The 21,951-nt window shown below is 38.7% G+C and overlaps 1 protein-coding gene across 1 annotated transcript in view; it reads left to right on the top strand.

Annotated features, from left to right (window-relative positions):
* Positions 1–4,092, top strand: part of man1a1 (mannosidase, alpha, class 1A, member 1) — a 468,823-nt gene extending 464,731 nt beyond the window's left edge. The window contains exon 12 of the mRNA XM_060850868.1: positions 1,431–4,092. Coding sequence (XP_060706851.1) covers positions 1,431–1,557 — 127 coding nt within the window. The 3' untranslated portion in view covers positions 1,558–4,092. The remainder of the gene's footprint in view (positions 1–1,430) is intronic.
* Positions 4,093–21,951: the final 17,859 nt, after the last annotated feature.

Genomic DNA, 21,951 nt, shown 5'->3' with positions numbered 1-21,951 from the left:
GCGTTACTTAATATTGTCATTTTATCAGTGACAGATTTTTTAAAATTTTGCATCACCATTTTCATTTTAGATTCATTTGCAAGCTTTGTCAGCATTTATCACTATTGAAATTCAGTGTTTACACAATTCATGCTGTTCTGAGCATGTGGCCTTGCCTCCCCCCTTGGACATGGTTCCTAGTTGCTCCACCCAACTTTGTCTCCTGCATATCCCAGCCTCCTCTCATCTGCGCGCGCGCACACACACACACACACACACACACACACACACACACATTCACAATTGAGCCCTATTTTTACCTTTAGGGTCCAGGCTTGGTCTTCCCATCACTGTTGGCTGTTCTCCAAGGTCCTTGCTTCTCCTGAGTTTGAATTCAAACTGAGGTTCTGGACTCCATCCAGTGGTAGACATTAGTTATTGCAGGTAGTCTTCAGCTTCCGACATCAGCCTCTGCCATTAAATGGCCTGGTTACCTAACAGCATTGTAGAATATTACATACTTGGTTGACATTCTTGCATTTGTTTTAATTTATCAGCTATTTAACTTACCAATTTAGCAATGTAAAATACAGGAACTATTGTATTTTAATATAGAGAGTACAGGTTTAATGTTTTTTTTCCTCTCTGCTCAGGAAGGTTTGATGGAATCTAACTCCAGTTCTAACATTGATTCCTGTGGGCATTACATCTTCACTTAACATCTCCTCACTTTTTCATGATTTTTAGGAATGTGACCCCAATTTTAAATGAACGCACTTTATTGCTTCAAAAGGGGACTCTGTGGATTGAATTGAATCCACAAGTTCAGACCTGCCACTACCAGGTCAAATCTGTACACTTAGTATTTAAGACACCCAGGCTTCTAAAACCTCAAGTAAAAAGTGAGGTCTGCAGATGCTGGAGATCACAGCTGAAAATGTGTTGCTGGTTAAAGCACAGCAGGTCAGGCAGCATCCAGGAAGAAGTTGCTGGTTCCTTATGGGCAGCTGCCTCCATGAAAAGTACATGTGGGAACTAAGCCATCCCCATTCCCATGTCTGTAAAAATGGCAGGTTGCATATTGAGCGCTGAAAATTTTGAAAATCTATGCTGTGGTTTATCTTCTGTCACCACACCGACTGCTGCCATTGTCTCCAAGTGTAAACAACGTACACTTTCTTCGCAGTAAAGTAATCTGAGTCTCCCATAATTTCCAACAATCAAACCACCCAGGCTTACGGTAAGCATAGATCACATCACCCTTCTCATTTCATCTTAAACTAAAGACATGGCCCCAAAACTTAACAGCATTGCTTAATAATTGTAATAACATTGAGCCTGTGTGTAACTGCTGCGAATCAATTTTATCTGTATTCCCATGCTCGCGGAATCATATATATTCAGTACAATAATTTTATTCTTGTATTACCTTTCTTGTTGATTCCCTTCAGGTATCTTTATTTGATGTTCTCTGACGATGACCTCCTTCCACTGGAACACTGGATCTTCAATAGTGAAGCTCATCCATTGCCAATTATTCGCAAAGATAGCCAAGCTGTTGAGAATAAAACAGAGTAGCGCAAATGTTTTGGACCTTGGGATAGTGTACATCTAATTATTCATTATTTTAATTCAAATGTGCGTGCTATAGAAGAAGGCAAAATAAATTGTAATATGCAACATGCATGCTGCCATAAAATTAATATGAGGCTGCAGGAAATGGACTGCAACAATCTTAACCACCTCTGTGAGGAGATGTTTGCTTTGAGCTGCGATTTTTGCCATGTTGCAAAAAAGCCATAATTAATTGAATATCCAGAGATTTATTTACAAGAAACATTTTCTTTTCCTTGAGTTTATTCTTAAGCCACATTATATATAATATATATATATATATATATATATATATATGAAAAGAGACTTTCTTTGTGAGGTCACTTCTGTTTCTTTTTCATTCAATGCTATGAATTGAGAACTTAGCATTACTGCTCTAGTACATTCTTTCTATTTTATATGGCGCTGATGAATATCATTGCGCTAGGTAGATAGAACATTATCTTTTTTGATTTGTAATAATTTCTTTGAGATCTGAAGATAAGGAAATCAAATATGCTGTAAGAAATGATAGTAATGTATTGAAATTCCAAATTGAAGGCGTGGAATAGATCCAAAAGACAAATATTGCACTTGACATAGATCTTCTGAAATGAGTCAGGTATTCAATATGTGAATCAATTTCAACTCTTCTGTATTTTATGATTTATTTTCTACACTTGATATTTTTGTGTATTTCTTCTGCAAATTAAAACATTCCCTTTATACATAGGTCTCTAATGTTGTAAATTGTTTGTGTCTACTTCAACAAAAATAAAACAATATTTTTATGTACGTTTTCTAAAATGATGAATATAAAATGTGCGGGGATAGATGCATTATCTAAAGAATTGGTATTTTAATTATTGTACAATTTTCAGCCATTGTGGCAGAATGTTTAAAATGTTTACTTTTTTTTTCTTCTGACATTTGCTGTGCAGATAAAATCCCGCCAATGAAAATATGGCTGGTTGACAGGGATTTAAGATCATTAATCATCTTGAGTCTGACTCAAAACACAGTTGAAATTCTTTGGCAGTTGCTGTTGGCATTCTGTGTGTGATTTGAGAATGTCTGATATCAGTTTATACATACTCTGTGATCACAATTCTCGAAGATGGTTTGTACATTCCTTACTGGACACATTCTATAAAAAATAAAATTGATGAAGAAATATTTTATTGTGGTTTTATATTGTTACAGGATAAACTTGTAAGCAAATGCAGTTAAAACTCTGAAGAGAGAAATATTAGGGGAGTTAGATATTGCTATATAGTATATATAATTATAAATATGATACATGCATAATTGTAAGTAACAACTGGGTTTATACAAAGCTTTTAATGTAGAAAAGAATTCTTGGGTGCTGCCTAGTGATTTACGATAGAAAAAATGGATTCCAGATCAAAGGTTATATTAAAGAAAAATGTACAAAAACTTGGTGAAAGAAGTGGATTTTAAGGAGTGTAGTCAAGAAAGAAAAATATTGGGGTTGATTTAGCTCAGTTGGCTGGATGGCTGCTTTTCAATGCAGAGTAATACGAACAACACATGTTCATGAAGGTCCCAACTTCTCAACCTCTTAGAAGATGGTGACTTTCTAGCTTATTGTATTTTCAGAGGCTGGGTTTGTCAGCCTATTCAAGGCTGAGGTCAACATATTTTTAATCAGTCAGAGAATCGAGGGTTGTGGGTAATAGACAGGATTTTGGAGTTGAGAATTATCAGATCATCTATAATTTTATGAAATGACAGAGCAGACTGGATGTATTGAATGACCTACCTTTACCTTATGGTCTTATGTAGTGAATAACATTGTTGGACTTCATTAATACTGGTATAGAGGAAAAAGCCGGGAGGTTACTCTGAATTTGTAAAGAACACTAGTTTAACCTCAACTGGGATATGATTGTAGTTCTTTGTGACATTTTAAGGAGGTGTACACATTGGAGCAAGTGCAGAAAAGGTTCATCAGAACTTTTCCCAGGGATGGTAATGTAGATAGAATGAAATAGTTGAGACTGTTTTCTTGGAGAGGAGGATAGGCAATCTAATGAAAGTTTTCAAAATCATAAGGGGCAAGTTTGAGATCCCAAACTTACTGCTCATGTTTGTAAAACTATTGAGAACTAGAGGACACAAATTGAAAGTGTTTTGCAAATGAGGCAAATGCCAGCTGGAGAAGAATTCTTTCACACAGCAAGAAGTTGTAGAATGTACTCTGGAAATGTGAGGGAGGCAGGTTCAAGAGGGCGGGTCGGTGTGGACTTGTTGGGCCGAAGGGCCTGTTTCCACACTGTAAGTAATCTAATCTAAAAAAGATGGGTATTTAAACAGAAACAATGTGCAGGGTTATGGGGGAAAGGCAGGAGGTTGGTATTAATCCACAATGGTTAGAACAAGTGAGCTGAATGGCCTCTTCTGTATTTCTGTAATTGTCTAATTCATTGTTAGAATATAAGTTGTGTTTATGTTTTTTTCTAACTTTATATAATAAAAATTTTATTGGTTTGTTCAAAACCATTTAAACTTGTGATTCGAGAATTAGAATTAGCGTTATTGTCTTGTATACTCACGTGTAAAGTGAAATGTTTATAAGTCACCACTTACACTGACATCTTAATTACCTAGGTACAGGTTCTTAAATACACATTCTTAGGGGGAAAAGTTAGAAAAATGAAGAAATTTTAAAAATCCAGCAATAAGTTAGCTACTTGGATACAGAACTGGCTCAAAGGTAGAAGACAGACGGTGGTGATGGAGGGTTGCTTTTTGGACTGGAGACCTGTGACCACATTGTGTAGTGGACAACGAAGAAGGTTACCTCAGATGGGCAAGGAGTTTAAATTATTATGAGGTGCTGCATTTTGTAAAGGCAAAGCAGAGCAGGACTTGCACACTTAATAGTAAGGTGCTCAGGAGTGTTGCTGATCAAATAGACCTTAAGAGTGTAAGTTCATAGTTCTTTAAAAGTGGAGTCGCATTTGGATGGGATAGTGAAGAAGGCATTTGGTATGCTTGCTTTTATTGGACAGAGAATTTGGGAGGCCACGTTGTGCCTGTATAGGATATTAGTTCAGCCACATTTGGAGTATTGCGTGCAATTCTGATCTCCCTCCTATAGGAAAGATGTTGTGAAACTTGAAAGGATTCAGAAACGATATGCGAGGATGTTGGTGGGTTTGAGCTATAGGAAGAGGCTGAATAGCCTGAGGCTATTTTTCCCTGGAACATTGGAGGCTGAGGAGTGAATTTATCAAGGTTTATAAAATTGTGGGCATGGATAAGGTAAATAAGTAAGGTCTTTTCCCTTGGCTGGGGGAGGAGTCCAAGATTAGTGGGCATAGGTTTAAGGTGAGAAGGGAAAGATATAAAAGAGACCTGAGGGGCAACTTTTCCACACAGAGGGTGTTGTGTTGTCTGTCTGGAATGAGCAGCTAGAAGAAGTGGTGGAGGTTGGTACAATTACAGCATTTAAAACTCATCTGGATAGATATATAAACAGGATATGTTTAGAGGGATATGGGCGAAATGTTGAAAAACGGGACTAGATTTATACAGGAGATCTGATCAGCATGGACAAATTGGACCAAAGGGTTTGTATCTCTACTATGCAGTTCTATAAATCTACATGAGAAAAATAGAGAAGTAAGCATTCAGAATAAGTTCTTTCAACCCAGATCATGCCAGACTTCATCTCGCCCCGCTGAGACCAGGAGTCCGCTGGCTTTCACCTGGGTGTCACATGCTGTCCGAGGACAAAAGGCAAAGCAAAAAAGGAAGAAAATGTAAAAGGACACAGAAAACAAAGATATGGATGGCATAAATAAATTCCATCTCAGGAGTCTTACTCAGCTGCCATTTTGAAATGAATCTTTGAGTTTCATTCACTTTGTTTACTTTAAATAAAACAGTTACTAGTGCAGGGCCAATCTGGAGCACAGTCTTGTCACGGATCAAAGTGCATCTGTTATCCACTTGCAATAGAAACAAGGTAGTGTTTGCTTAGTTGAAAGTAAACATTGAAACAGTCCACACATTTTTCTTTCACCTGAAGCAGTATAAAATGTAGTTTTGTGAAAAAATTATCAGAGTTTCTTGCAACACTCAAAAGAATTGAGAGAGGCTATTGTGTAATCTGCAGTTGACCATACTTAATGCTTAATTTGTGATAAATTGTTTGCTCAAAAAGCATGTTGATGCTTTACAAATCTGGAAGATGTTTAGATTAAGTGGCATAAATCAGAATATTAAATGAGATCTGGCGCAAAGTTTAAATGGTAAGAGAGAGATTAAGTGGGTCCCTTTGAGAGAGTATTCAAAGAACATGGCCTCAGAAAGCCTCGAACAAGATAAATAGAAAACAAACCATGGAATAAAAACTGCCTGCCTTTCTGTCCAATTCTGCTAAATGTTTAATGTGTTTTTCTGTATTCTATTTTGTAATTAATAATTTACAGTAAAACCTTTTTTTGTCATTAAGTAGCATATTGGTTGTCTGAATGTAATCACCGCTTTAGGTTTGCGTATTGGGTGGGTAGAGGTGATAGAAAAGTGAAGACCCACATGCCCTTACATCTGGAGATGTGCAAAGCGGTCAAAGAATATTCTTCTGTTAGCTTCTGTTGTCTGCTTGAAACCAGAGGCTTAGCTTGAAGGGTATCACTTCACATCAAGCATGGGCGGAACAGGAGACTGCCCTCCCCTTCCCTTCCCTTCCTGCTGGGTATGGACTTATGGGATGAAATAGCAGGTTAATAATTAACCAGTTTCACCACATTATGAACAGATTTTCCATGGCCCACAGAGTTGTGCAATGGAACATGACCCTGAAGCTTCTGGCTCAGAGGCAGGGGTGCTACCTGTTATGACACAAGACCTCTCTTGGCTGTGGTTTGCTCAATTATTTATTCTTGTTGTAGAAACCTATGAGGGAGGCTGTTTGACCCATTGTGCTATGTTGGTTTTTCAAAACAGCATTCATACTTAACCCTAATTTTTGTCTGTAACCCACATGATATCAGGAAAGAGTTTGAGGCCCTGGATCCTGACAACATTCCAGCAAAAGTACTGAAGATGTGCTCCAGAGTTTGCTATACCCATAGCCAAGATCTTCCAGTTCCAGGACAACACTGGTATCTAAACAAAAGGCAGGACAAATCCAACCCCACCAATTACTGCCCAATCAGTCTACTCGCAATCTTCGGTAAAGTGATGGAAGGTATCATCAACATTGCTATCAAGCAGCACCTACTCAGCAAAAGTCTACTCCCTGACTCCCAGTTTGGGTTTCCTATTCAACTCCTGACCTTATTGTCAAACACTGAGCCAAGCATGGGCAAAAGAGCTCAATTCCAGAGGTGACATCCCCCGACATCATTTGACTGGGTGTAGCATCAAGGACCCTTAGCGAAACTAGAATCAGAGGCAAATTCTCTGCTGATTGGCACCATACCTGACACATAGGAAGATGTTTATGGTTGTTGAAGTTCACCTCCAGGACATCTCTGCAGGAGTTCCTTAGGGTGTCCCAGGCCCAACCATTTTCAGTTGCTTCATCATTGACCTTCCCAACCTCATAAGGTCAGAAGTGGCAATGTTCAGCATAATTCTCAACTCCTCAAATACCAAAGCAGTCCATGTTCAAATGTAACAATACCTGGGCAACAAACTGGGCTTGGACTGACAAGTGGCAAAAAACATTTGAGCTTCACAAATGCCAGCCAGCGCCCAACTCCAATAAGAGACAATCTAACCATCTTGATATTCAATGGTGTTACCATCACTGAATCTGACAATATCAACATCCTGGGGATTACCATTCACCAGAAACTCAACTGAACTTGTCATATTAATACAATGGCTACAAGAGCAGGTTGAAGGCAACGAATACTGCAAAGTATAACTCAAGTCCTGATCCCAAAAGCCTGTTCACCATTGGCAAGGCACCAGTCAGGAGTGTGAAGGAATGCTCCCCATTTGATGAGTGCTGCCCCAAATGTACTCAAGAAACTTGACACCATTCAGGACAAAGCAGCCCGCTTGATTGGCACCACATTCACAAACATCTACTCCCTCCACACCGACACTCGGCAATAGTGTGTACTATCTACAAGATGCACTGCAGGGATTCACTCAGGTTCCTTAACTACATCTTACACACTCATGACCATTTCGATCTAGAAGGACAAAGGTAGCAGATGTGTGGGAGTGTTCCATGTTCTCCTCCAAACCACATTCAATCCTGACCTAAAAATACATTGCCGTTCCTTCACTGTTGCTAGTCAAAATCCTAGAATTCCCTCCCTAATGGCATTGTGGGTCTGCTTACACCACACGACCTGTAGCTATTCAAGGAAGTAGGTCACTACCTCCTTCTCAAGGGCAACTAGGGATGGGAAACGGATGCTGGCCAGCTGTTGTCGCCCATAATACCTGTCCATTCCTGAAAGGTCGCTATAACTCTTCTATTCATGATGGGAGAAAGCAGAAGATGAAGTAAATGGAACAATAGGCTAGTTAGTTTGACGTCTATCATGGGGAAACTGCTAGAATTGATGGTTGAAGTGGTTTTAGCTGAGCACTGAGAAAAACCCATGGTAATCGGAGGTGTTGGCATGGTTTTGTGAAAGGGGATTCACTCTTTGAAGGAGAAACATACTGTACTTGGATTTCCAGGCATTTGATAAGGTGCCACCTAAAAGGTTAATGGCAAGATAGGAACTTGATGTGTTAGTAGGTAACATATTAGCATGGAGAGAAGATTGATTGTCTGGCAGGAAATAGTCATAAATTATCTTTTCCTGATTGGAGGATGTGAGACAAGGCAATTTGAGTACAGGAGCAAGGATGTCTTGCTACAGTTATACAGAGCTTTGGTGAGACTACACCAGGAACATTGTATGCAGTAATGATCATCTTATCTGAGGAAGGATGTAAAGGGAGGGCAGCAAAGGCTGACCAAACTGATTTCTTAGATAGCAGATGGATGTATGAAGAGAATTTGAATCAGTTAGGATTCTATTCACTGGACTTCAGAAGAATGAGGAGATCTCATAGAATCCTATAAAATTCTCAAAGGACTAGACATATTGTGCATAGAATCATACAGTACAGAAGAGGCCCTACGGTTCATCGAATCTGTACTATCCACACTAGTTCCACTTTTGTGCATTAGGCTCACAGGCGCTAGTTAGGTGCAGGAAGCATGTTCCTGATAGCAGAAGAGTCCAGAACCAAGGATCACACCCTAAGGACACCAAATGAACCACTTAGGACTGTGATGGGAAATGTTTTCACCCAGAGAGTGGTGAACCTGTGGACTTTGTCACCACAGAAAGCAGTTGAGGTCAAAACATCAAATGATTTCAAGAAGAGATTGGATTTAGCACTTAGAACTAAAGGAATCAAAGGATATGGAAGGAAAGCTGGAACAGGCTATTGAGTTGGATGATCAGCCATGATTATAAGGAATGGTAAAACAACCTCAAAGGATTGACTGCCCTACTCCAATTCCTATTTCTGTGTTTCCATATCTGTGCTAAATCTTCAGCTTCTACAATTTACATCAATGATATCAAGATAAAGGAATCAAAGGCAGGATACTTAAATTTGCAGGTGATATCAAGTAGGAACATATGTTGTGAACAGAGCATAAGGATGTTGAAAATGTATATAGTTAAAAATCACACAACACCAGATTATAGCCCAACAGGTTTAATTGGAAGCACACTAGCTTTCGGAGCGTTGCTCCTTCATCAGGTGATTGACAATTTTTAACTGTGTACACCCCAGGCCAACACCGGCATCTCCAAATCATGAAAATGTGTATAGTTAGGAATTGCCCTTTTTGGAATGAGATAGGTAGAAACTTCTTTCTCTGAGGATTATGCTAATTTAGAGCTCTGGCTCAGAAGGCACTATAGATTGAGAGATTGTGTATTTTTAAGATGGTGACAGGTTCTTGTTGGACAAAAAAAATTAAAGGTTATTGGGGATAGATATAAATGTGATATTTGAAAGACGAACAGATGAGTCATGACCTTTTTGAATGGTGAAGAAGATTTGAAGGGCTGAGTGGCCTAATTCATTTTTTTTAACCACAATGCTTATCCATTGCCAGTACACTCAGCAACAGGTGCAGGGATCAATATTTGGCCTGGGCCTCTCCCTGGCTAAATTGAAGTAGCAACAGGACAAAACTCTTAATTGAAGCACCTCAATTGTCCCATAGGTAGACGCCCCTCTCCCACCTCTGGTAAAGTTGTGGCAAGCATTGAGCACCGCACTCAATACATTGACCAACACGCTTTGGATTCTCTTGTTAGAAAGCAATTAAACATTTTCCGCCAAGCAGGATCTAAGCAAGGTAAACAAGGTTGAAGTTAACTGGAACCCAAACTGCAGCCTTCAGACTGCGACAGATCACTGAAGACATGAACCCTCAGTTTGACTTGTGTAATATTTATTATCTTCCACAAGGTGTCATCATCCTTTGCAAATATAGAATGCAGTCAGTAATAAAATAGTAATGGCTGTGTCAGCCAGTCCTGGTATGATTTTGTTTAACCCAAGGCTGTGGGAGCAAAGTAGATATTTTGATTGCAAATGGTTGACTTTTTAATGTTGCATTCATTTCTTTGCTCTTTTAACCTCTTTCAAATTAGCTTTTCAGTTGTAGGTTTCAAATAGTTTAATTTCTACTTCAAAAAGCATTGAATCATAAAAGAAAGGTGATAAAATTTAATTTAATTCTCAAATATTTTGTATACTGCCTCATTCATGAATGAAACATTAAACTGAAGTCACATTTGCCTGTTCAACTGGCTGTTAAAGATTCTATGGTGTTAGTTAAACTGGAACTGAGATACTCTGGGCAAAGCTCCCCCTCCCTGAACTGTGACCAACATGCTGCACCAGGTGCAGGAAACAGAACTAAGCAGCCGTCCACATCCTTCACACATTTCTAGAGGGACATTGGCATTTACAGTTTCTGTAAGTGATCTGGGTGTAGTGGCACAACAGAAACCCCTGCATTTGTGGGAAAGCTGAGAACAGGCAGATCAAATACAGAAAGAGACAGTTAGTTGAATTGACATGGCGACAGCTGTCATTTACTGCACCCAATTGCAAAGTCGTTAGATTGGGGAAAAAAAACTAATTAAAAATAAAATGTAATGGTGTTATAACCTAACAGATCGATCTGGGGGTAATCACATAAGTTATCAACATCATAAATGGCATTTTTGAGAGCAAAAAGCCCCTTTGATCTTTGTAAAGACAAAGGGATAAAGCCTAAATTTTAACTGATCTTAAGTTTAGACATTGGTCCAGCCCTCTTTGAAGTTATGCATTTAATTTTGGTCATAATATTATGAAAAAGAAAACTGATTGTCGGTGTAATTCTCTGCACCCTCAGGATTATCCAGCAAATGCTCTCTAATTGCAGAATCACATCTAATGTTGGATATTGTGTTCTGAGTTTTGCTGTTTGGATGCCGTCAGTTCCTTGCTTATTGTGTCAATTGTTAAAGGCAACACGTCTACCAATCAGAAACAACTTTACAACTAGTCAGCACTCACCTCTCATATAGCATAAATATTGATTTTTTTTCTCATTAAATTGGTCTTCTTGTAAATTGTCAAGATGAAATCTTGAATAAAATATATCTTTATTTAGTAATATGTAATTGTATTATGGTTAAGGATATTTTGCTAAAATGCCTAATCTTTTATAATGCAATCTTTTGGACATAAACCTATGTGATAGCAATCGTAATGTGCCTTGACTTCAATGTTTATCAGACTGTAGATATCAAGTATGTGCACATCAAAGTGAACAGATCAAGGATTTTCGGTTGATCCAATTGGAGAGCGTTTAGCATGTTCTCTGAATGAGACTATTTTCTTGACGTTTTAGTCTATCTATCATCAGAGACCATCTGTCTGCTTCCAAAACACTAAAATCCACTTATAAACCAAGTAAGGAACTGAACAACAGCTGAGAGTTAAGCCAAAAATTTATCTCACCTCTGGGGAAATCATTGGAATCAGATGGATGTTAGTTCCGATAATTTGCTTTGTGCTGGTGCATCTCCCTATTCTAATAAAGAGGCACAAAGGTCAATTATAAGATTCCAAATGTTGCCACCGGATTTGAATGGGGAAAGCAGACTACATTTCTGCAACTGTTTTACCATCCAGTGGTGTCTAATGGAAAGTGAGCCTGTGTTAAAGGTTGGGTTGGGTTCATCCCTTATGGTCTCTATAGCCTAAGACAATCTTATACATGGAGAAAAGAAGAGAGGTTTTGAGAAATTCTACACAAAAACCTACATTAGCCAACCATGATCAAGTGGAAAGAGAGGGGAGAAAACTCCTTACAATATTACTGTTCGATGATCTCTGTCCTAAATCAAAAATCATTTAGCTATCTCTGCTGCTCATCACAGCTCACAGTCTTTAACTGAAATTAAAAACAGAAGAAACCGATGGCATTTGCTTTGCTTGCTATCATTGTATTTGCCACCACTGTCAAGATGTGGCATAGGGTAAGGGTTGTTTGAGGTGGTTCACTGCCATCAATTTTCCTTTGCCTCACTGTGTGCAGAGCCTGTCTGAACCTGCTTCCCAGGAAGTCTGATTTCCAGTGGAATTTAGCAGAGGTAAGGGTGAGCTAATTGAAGTGTATAAGTTCCAGAATGGCTTTAACAAGGTGGGTGTGGAAAGGATGCTCCCTCTTGTGGGTCGTCCAGAACTAGGAGACACTATTTTAAAACACCCTAAGGAATATGCAAAACTATAACTTGCATGTGATGCAATTACTGACTGCCAGCATTCCTAATACTAGCATATGTTTCTGATATTCCTCACTTGGGTTCATTAGAACTGTGGCCAATGGATGCAGCCAAGTATAGGTTATCATCAAAGGCACAGAGAAACTGAGGTCGAACAATGTGCCAGTGAGCACAGGGCCAGCAGCAACTTGCAATGCCTGCTAAACAGCCTCAACATGAAGAAATTGCAGCTGATCGTCCCCGAGGATGCAGATGAGATACAGAGGGCCTGGAGTCTTTCATTCTCAATGTAATTCTCTTCAGATCAGCAAATCTGTTGCTACAGACAGATGATGTCACAGAACATATGTCTTCTGTTGAAGGAGGACTTGTAATCTGAAGGGGTAGGCCATTCTATCCCAGGCATGTCAAGACAAGAGCTGCAGTAAATATTTAAAGCAGTTCGCTGCTTTCAAGGAACCACGAAGTACCTATGTGGGATCTCTCAATTCTTAACCTTTAAATATGTCAAGGCTGTTACCATTGCAGTTGGCATCAGATCACACCACTTCATCTCATTTTTTCCGTACTGAGATCATTGCTGCAGCCTGAGCAGTAGGTTTTGCCAGCTTAGGTGGCTTTCACCAAGGGCTGGGTGCTGTAAACTGTACAGATGTCACATTGAGAATGCCATAATAAGGCAGACTTCATCAATAGAAAAGGGTTCCAAACAGTCAATGTACCCGTCATCTGTGACTATCAGTACCATATCTTAGAGGTCTGAAATAAGTAACTTGCAAGCTGCCTTAACACCACCTACATCCTTAGTAACTCTTAGATCCGTGTTTACTTCAAGTGTTGGATACATTTCAAAGTTGGCTCCTGGGAGATGAGGGCTATCTTTAAACTCTGTCATGTAATCCCCTAACTGAGGTTGAGTATAGATTATAATGCAGCTCAATTTTTCACTGGGTCTACCATGGAGTGGACAGTAGGCCTCCTGATGATAAGGTTCCGATGCTTGGATTGGTCTTCAGTCCACTCCATTCAGCACATCACATAACTCTAGTTCTGCACAGCTGGAGCTGGTTTCTGGCTGATAATGTTCTCTCTGTTACTCTAAACTTTCCACAAAGCACCAGGTTATATTCAATTGGCGGTAACCTTTTGAATTGCATATCCCCTGAACTGGTCAATATGAATTGTATATGAGGGAGGTACAGTGGCTCAGTGATTAGCACTGCTGCCTCATGACGCCAGGGACCTCGGTTCGATTACAGCCTTGGGTCACTGAGTGTGTAGAGTTTGCACATTCTCCCTGTGTCCTCCAAGTGCTCCGATTTCCTCCCACAATCGAAAGATATGCAGGTTAAGTGAATTGGCCATGTTAAATTGCCCATAGTGTTGAGGGATGTGTAGGTTAGGTGCTTTAGTCAGGGGTAAATATAGAGTAGGGGAATGGGTCTAGGTGGGTTGCTCTTTGGAGGGTCAGTGTGGGTTGGGTTAAGGGCCTGTTTCCACAGTGTAGGAATTCTATGATTCATGACGCTCTCACCTATTTGGAACAGTCTATCAAGTTATAAAGCCTAGAAAGATATCATACATGCTAGTGCAAAAGTAGAATTCTTGAAACCAATTTTGTAGGTCAAACATCATGAGAATTGTCTGAGGGGACTACATGTGTGCTTGACTTAGGTACAAGTGAAATCCAAAAAGGACAAGAAGAACAGTAACAGTGACGAATTCATTAATTATCTGACATTCACTTTACATAATGAGAAGCTCATATATTTTAAGCTGACACAATATTGATATCCAACAAATTATCTACAATATTTAATATGAAAATTCTTCAAATCATGCTACACACCATTTGAATTACTGAACAATGCATCCCATTAATCTGGTTATATAATATCATTAGATGGATCTTCTTCATCATCACGGTCATAATGTCAATGTCATCATACTGTAAGTAATTGCACATTTGATATTCTGCTTTTAAATTTTTTTTACTGGTAAACACGTTGACCCACTTTTCCAAGTGAGGATGCTTACATGTTTTCAAATACTGAATTCTGTCTCAAAGGCATCATGACAGACCATATGTTAAATATTGGGTTGTCAATTGGAGGATTGTAGCGAGAACTAGCAGAAGGAAAATCTATGACATATGCCTTTAAATAGTGAACCATAGAAATTGTCGCCAAGTATTTTATAATTTAAATACAGTTCACCTGTCATAATTTCATTAATAATTTGAATATATAAGTATAAATATTCAGTCTTTAAATAGGTATTAATTTCTGGTACTTATTTTCATTCATACATTTTCAGTTAAGTCAAAACAATAACATATCCAAGATTATACTCTTGCTCTAAATCTTTTGCATTTTGATCCAAGAAAATTTACATTGATTTTTTTTACATGAGCCTTTTGAAAAATTAACTTTAATGAAGCCAAAAACCATTGGGTCAATGTTTAAATGAGTTTGAATTTTGCATAGGTATATGTAATAAATTGGAGTTGCTCAAGACATGTGAGTAGGCACCAAAATGTTCTTAAATCAAATAGAGAGAAGGGAATTGAGAGGGTGATGATGAGTGATCACTTCGTGGTTACTTATCAACAGTAGAACTGTGAGAGAGAGAGTGGGAGTGATTCTATATGTTCATTAGGACCATAAACCACCTCTGCTCCAGCACTGGAGATTCAACAAGACGTTTGAGATGAAATCTCAGAAAAATGCTTGTTCCTTCAGGTATGGCCTTATGCTGCAGCCCAGACGAGTTGCACATGGCTATAAAGTTAAACAGGACAGTGATGTAAATGTAAAACTAAAATAAAATAGGGCAAAAGCCAGTATACCTTACATGGTACAAAACTATAGCAAAAATGACTTTGAAAAGGACTTGGAGCTCCAGTAGATAGTGTGATTTGGTTAACCACTCCAAAATTGGCGATTTGTTGACAGATTGACTAGAAATGGATCAGATTTTAAAAATAAAGGGTGTCAATTTAAAGCAGGGATGAGGAAAGGTTATTTTCTCTGAGGAATGAGAGTCTTTGGAATTCCTTTCTTCAAAAGGCAGTGGAAGCAGGTTCTTTCGATATTTTATGGCAGAAGTAGATTCTTGATTGTGAAGAGGATGAAATGCAGGAACATAAAGCTGAGATTAAAATTACATCAGCCTTTGTGCTACCCTACATGTACCTCCGAATCTTCCTTGGAAAATGGACACATAATCCAACACTGAAGATTCTCCTTATTGTTTTCTAACTAAATAACCACCCACTGCCCTCCTGAATTGAACCTGCCTCCACCAAATTTCCAGACAACACATTTAATACCCTAACTACCCATTGCATGAAAAATGTTTTCCTCACATCACCCTTGCTTCATTGCATATCACTTTAAACCTATGCCCTCTTTTCCTTCTACATGCACAGATAACATCTCCCAACCTACTTTATTCAGCCCATTCATGATTTTGAAAACCTATATCAGAGTCCTTCTCAGCCTTTGCTTTCCAAGAAGAACAGTCCCATCCTTTTCAATCCATCCTTATACCTGAGGTTTCTCATTCCTGGCACCAGTCCAGGTACTATACTCACTCTTAGGCATTCATATGTTTCCTATAATGTGACACTCACAACCTCCAGCTGAGGCCGACAAATGTCTTTGCTCTGTATTCTAAGCCTGTATAAGTAAAGCCGAGGAAACTGTTTGCTTCACTAACTGCTCTCTCCACCTGTCCTGCCTCTTTCAATGATCTACGCACATTTAAACCATGGTCTGTCTGCTCATGCACCTGCTTTAAAATTGTATCCCATTGTCTCTCAATGTTCTTCCAACTAAAGTGCATCACCCACACTTCTCTGCATTGAACTTTGCCACCTATCCATCGATTCTATTAACTTCTCAATGTCCTTTTGTCCTCCTCACAATTTGCAATCCTTCCAAGTTTAGTATCATCTGCAAACTTTGAAATTGCAACCAAAACATCCAAATTGTTAATATATAATCAGGAAAAGCAAGCATCCCAATACTGACCCCAAGAGGTACTCCATTACAATATTTCTCCAACCAGAAAAATATCCATCGATCATTACTCTCTGGCTCTTATTACTCAGCTAATTTTGTATGCATATAGCTACTATCACTCTTATACCATGACCTGTAAGTTTCTCACAAGTTAGTTTGTGTCACTGTATCAAACGCCTTCTGTAAATCCATGTATATCATATCAACGCTTCACCCTCATTGACCCTTTCTGCTCTTCTTCAAACTTCTTCAGAAAGTTCTAGCAAATTAGTTAAATAAGATTTTCCCTTTAGAAATCCATGTTGACTTTCCTAATCTTTCTTCTATGTATTCACTAATTCCATCCCAAATAATTATTTCTATAAGGTTCCCCAGCACCAAAGTTAAGCTTATCGGCCTGTAATTGTTGAGACCATCTTTACAACCTTATAGTGATTTTTGAGAAGATTTGTAGCTCGGGTTGATGATCAGCATGTAAATTAGCTCGCTAAGCTGGATGGTTTGTTTTCAGATGCTTTGTCACCATACTTGGTAACATCATCAGTGAGAGTCTCTGGTGAAGCGCTGGTGGTATGTCCCCCCTCTCTAATTATAGGTCTTGGTTTCTTGAACATCAAAGACATGTCAGAAATGACTTCCAGACTACTCAAACCCCTTGGCATCATGATAGCCCACAAACTTACCAACACACTTTAACTAATGAACCTAAAGGATCCATCAGATACCACAAGCCAAACTAATGTCATTTACAAGATACCACACAAGAACTATTAAAAAAAACACTACATTGGACAAATTAGCAGGAAACTTGCCACCAGGATAAATGAATACCAACTGGCCACCAAAAGACATGACCCACTATCACTAGTTTTTATACATCCGGACAGAGAAAGACAACACTTTGACTGGGACAATACACACATTCTAGGACAAGCGAAACAAAGACATGCATGAGAATTCTTAGAGGCATGGCATTCTAATCAGATCTCCATCAATAAACACATCGATTTAGACCCTATCTTCCTTCCCTTGAAGAAAATAACTGGAAATGACATCACCCACCTTAAGAAACCAAGACCTATAAATAGAGAGGCGGAACATACAACTGGTCTTCACAGAGACTCTCACTGATGATGTTGCCTAGTATGGTGACAAAACATCTGAAAATAAATCTTCAAGCTCAGTGAGCTAACTTTTACATACTTAGAACCTTTGTTGAAGAAGGCCCTAATGTTTGCAATTCTCCAGACTTCTGGCACCTCCCTCAAGTCCAGGGAAGCCGGGAAGATTATGCCAGGACCTCATAATTTCTACATCCAGTTCTTCCATAATCCTTGAATGTAGCTCATTCAGTCCTGGTGCCTTGTCAACTTTAAATACCGATGCTGTATCCAGGGCTTCTACCTGATCAATTTTGAACTTTTTCAGTGACAAGGGTTCTTCATCTGTCACATGACCTTGGCAGTATCATCCTCTTTTGTAAAGACAGATACAAAATATTTATTTAACACCTGAGCTATGACGACACATCCAGTTGTAAATCCCCCTTTTGGTCTCTCATCGGCCCTACTCCTCTTGTAACCACTCTTTTAACTGTTTATATTCATTTGAGGAACCTTTGGTAGTAAATTGTAAGAAATCTAATCTTTTGTCCGAATCCTGTGGGTTTTCATAATAAAATGCCTTAATCATGAATTTGAGAGTCTGATGGTGTCTCCACAAAGCTCCCTATGTTTAAGGGTGATATGCAGTTGACTTCAATTATTTTGTATCCAACCTGTTGATAATGTCCTGGAAATCTTTAGGCACAAATTTAAAACCCTGATCAGTTTGCATCTCAACTGTTAGTCAAAATGGATAGAAAACTTCAGTTAACTTTTTTACTCCTACTCTAGATATTAACATCCTTAAAGCTTCTGGAAATCAGGAGATATCCAGAATAGTAAGGGTATAATGACAGCCCGCTTTTGTTTTCACTAATGGCCCTTCACAATCTACTAAAATGACAAAAAAGATGCTGATTCAATTACATGTCGTTTTCCTCATGCCTCACATGATTTACAGTTTTATAGTACATCTTAATAAAGTCTTTGACATTTAAAATAATTATATATCAATGCTTGCTTTTTCAGTATTCCTATATACCCTGCCATAGAAATATTATGTGCTACTTGTAATATAAAATTATGGTATTTAGTTGGTACTATTATGTGTTGAATATCCATCCATTCTTTGTCCGCAGGTCTGTGAGGATATTTCCTCCTCATCATCAGAGCTCTGTCTTTAATACAATAGCACTTCAGAATTCCTTCAGTGCCAGCTTCAACATTAGCATTCTATCTGGGTGTACCATGACTTGGTATGGCTTGGTTTGGCAACCACCCTGCTCAGGGCTTAGGAAACTACAGAAAGTTGTAAACACAGCCCAATGCATCACGCAAGCCAATCTTCGACCCATTGACTCCATCTACACCTCTCAATACCTCAGAAAAACAACTAGCATCATCAAGACCTCTCCCACACTCTTCCAACCTTTTCAATCGGGCTGAAGATACAAAAGCTGAAACATATGTTACCAACAAGTTCAAGAACAGCTTCTTCCCTGCTGTTATTAAAACTCTGAATGGATCTCTCAAATTTCAAATTTAATGGTAATTTTGCTTTTTGCACACCTTCTTTGCAGCTGCAACTTTGTATTCCTTGCTCTGTCCAATCACCCTATGATCTTTGTACGGTATGATCTGCCTATACTGCACGCAAAACAAAACTTTTCATCATACTTAGGTATGTGTGACAATAATAGATCAAATCAAATCAAGTTGTCTGCCAACTTATTCAACTCTCGATCTACTTCCTGACAATCCATTAATGAAAACATATCAAACATTTGTTTTGAATTATCTTCATTCTTAGACCATAGGCCATAAGGAGCAGAATTAAGACATTCAACCCATCACATCTGCTCTGCCATTTCATCCTAGTTGTTATGTTTCTCAATTAGATTCTTCTGCTTTCTTCCTGTAGCCTTTGATCCCCTTGTTAATGAAGAACCTGTCTATATCTGTCTTAAATACACTCAATGGCTTAATTTCACAGCTTTCTGTGGAAGTGAGTTTCACAGATTCACCACCCTCTGGCTGCAGGAATTCTTCCTCATCTCAGTTTTAAAGGGTGATTCTTTCACTCTGCAGCTGTCTCCTTGGTCCTAAGCTCTCCCACTAGTGGTAGTCCATTCTATTCAGGCTTCTCAGTATTCTGTAGGTTTCAATCAGATACCCACCCAACTCCTTATCCTTCTAATCTCCATCAAGTGCAGACCCAGAGTGTTCAGTTGCTCTTTAAAATTCGTAAATGGAATTTCAACAGTCCTAACATCTATTTACAGTATTACTGTGACCTCTGATGATTGACTTTATTTAGCCATGGCTCTAGTCATTATACCTGGAACTTTGTCTTGCAATTGTTCCATCCCATTAGCTTCACTCAGACGTTCCATGTCTATTGGTGAAACTATAACTTCTGCTCCAGCCAAATCATTCCCCAGGAGTAATACCATTTTGTAACATGGGTAATTCCTTAATTGTACTGACATTCTTTTGCGCATATGTCTCGACAACATTCCAGTTGGACTTTGTACAATGGAACCATGGTATGCTCTCCAGCTAATGTGTTGAACTCCTTGAAGGTAAAACTAAGTGCTTCTGTAGCAAAGGAGATTGAGTAGCTGCTGTATCCCTTAGTTTTTTTAAGGCTGTTAGTTACTGGTTAAGGCAGCAGCTTAAAGCAGTTGGGGACACAAAAATAACAAACTTCCTTTAGACTTCAGATATATGTGTGTGTGTCTGTGTGTGTGTGTGTGTGTCCGCCTGCCATTCAGTCACAACAACAGGTTAAGCATGTATCCAGGAACAAATCAGACAGCTGTTGTCAAACTGATGTCCTTTGATATTTGTAGCCGTACACAGCACCTTTCATAACCAAGACCACTTCCACATAGAAGGACAAGGTCAGCAGGTATGTTGGAACATCAACATGTTCCCCTTCAAGTCACTAACCATCTTGCCTTAGAAAGATATCATTATTCCTGTAATGTTGCTGGATCAAAATCCTGAAACTCCCTCCCTAAGCATGTGGATTGCTACCATTAAAGAAGGTAGCATACCACCACCTTCTCAACAACAACTAAGGATGGGCGATAAGAGCTGGCCAGTTAGCGGTGCCTATGTCCCACAAGTTAATACAAAAGTGTTGTCACAATTAAACAAATGAATCAACTACCAGTCACCGACCAAATCTTACTTTGCACGCATACAGCAGTACCATGCATTCCACAAACAGACTCACCCTGTGCACCCATACAGCAGTACCATGCATTCCACAAACAGACTCACCCTGTGTGGAAATGTCACACAAAATGAGTTATAGTAACTTCATGTTAGAAATGCAGTAATTCCTTCCAGTGTTTTTGGTTTTAAAGTGGTCTTTTTGTTTCACTTTAGTTCATAATCAAAACTTCAGCAAAGTACTTTTTAAACAGTATTTCCTGATTATTGCATTAAAGTTCTTGCAAGTCCCATTATTTCTTGACCTGCACTCTGATTAGACTCGATAAATTGTTTCATGGTTGGCACAGACATGATGCCAAATGCCCTTCTTCAGTGCAGTAGATTTCAATGATTTTTTAAATTCACATTTTAAATCCCTTCCGACTATCAATCTTTGCTTCTTAACCTACAACAGTTCTCAGTTAGACAACACTCCATTTTAGAACTCCCATCCTTGTTTTCTATCACTGTCTCTGTCTATTTCTTGGCAGTATTTGGTGTCAACTATCAGATTCTTTGTGAATGGTTGTATAGAATGGGATGTTGGCATTGACTGTATGTTTGAAGTTGGCTTATGAACCCTAACAGCCTGGTAGGGTCTCCTTGCATGGTAAAAGTGACGACAGCTTGTTGTTTTGAGCAGCTTCCTTTTCTTTTTATCTTTTTCATTGTCCTCTCACAGTGGGAGGATCTTGACACCATTTTTGATGATGAATCCTCATTTGGGCCACAATTGGATATCTGTTTCCAGCTTTGAGATTGTCTTTGATATTTTTCCTTTTGCCCTGTGTCATGGACATTATCAAACCCCCTCAAAACATGTCAAAGAGATAGCCCAGACACTAACATTTACTTATTATAAAGGCAAATACCAGGTGTTGCATTCTGGATGTAGTTTGATTGATCAGACTACCAGACTTGAAGCAAAACATATTTTATTTTAAATATAGTGTATGAATACAAACAAAATAAAAGAATTGGCATAAACTGAAACTCGATCAAAATAATTTACAAAGTAATAAACTACTCATTAACTGTTCCAATTTAGTAACATCCCATAAGTACAACCTTGGCAAAGGCAAAGTCAGCAAAATAGTTTGGGTCTCACATGCAATTCTAGCAACAGGAAGAGAATCCCAGCTTTTAGCTATAACAGCAAGAGGAAGAGCTTCCACATCCAGCTTCAAGACTTTGGCAACTGCTAAAAGCTAAAACTAAAAATCCTAGTTCTAT

Source organism: Hemiscyllium ocellatum, chromosome 3 (assembly GCF_020745735.1).
Source record: "Hemiscyllium ocellatum isolate sHemOce1 chromosome 3, sHemOce1.pat.X.cur, whole genome shotgun sequence".
In the NCBI taxonomy this organism is placed as follows: Eukaryota; Metazoa; Chordata; class Chondrichthyes; order Orectolobiformes; family Hemiscylliidae; genus Hemiscyllium; species Hemiscyllium ocellatum.
The sequence above is the reverse complement of the archived record's forward strand: the minus strand, read 5'-3'. Positions and strand labels throughout refer to the sequence as shown.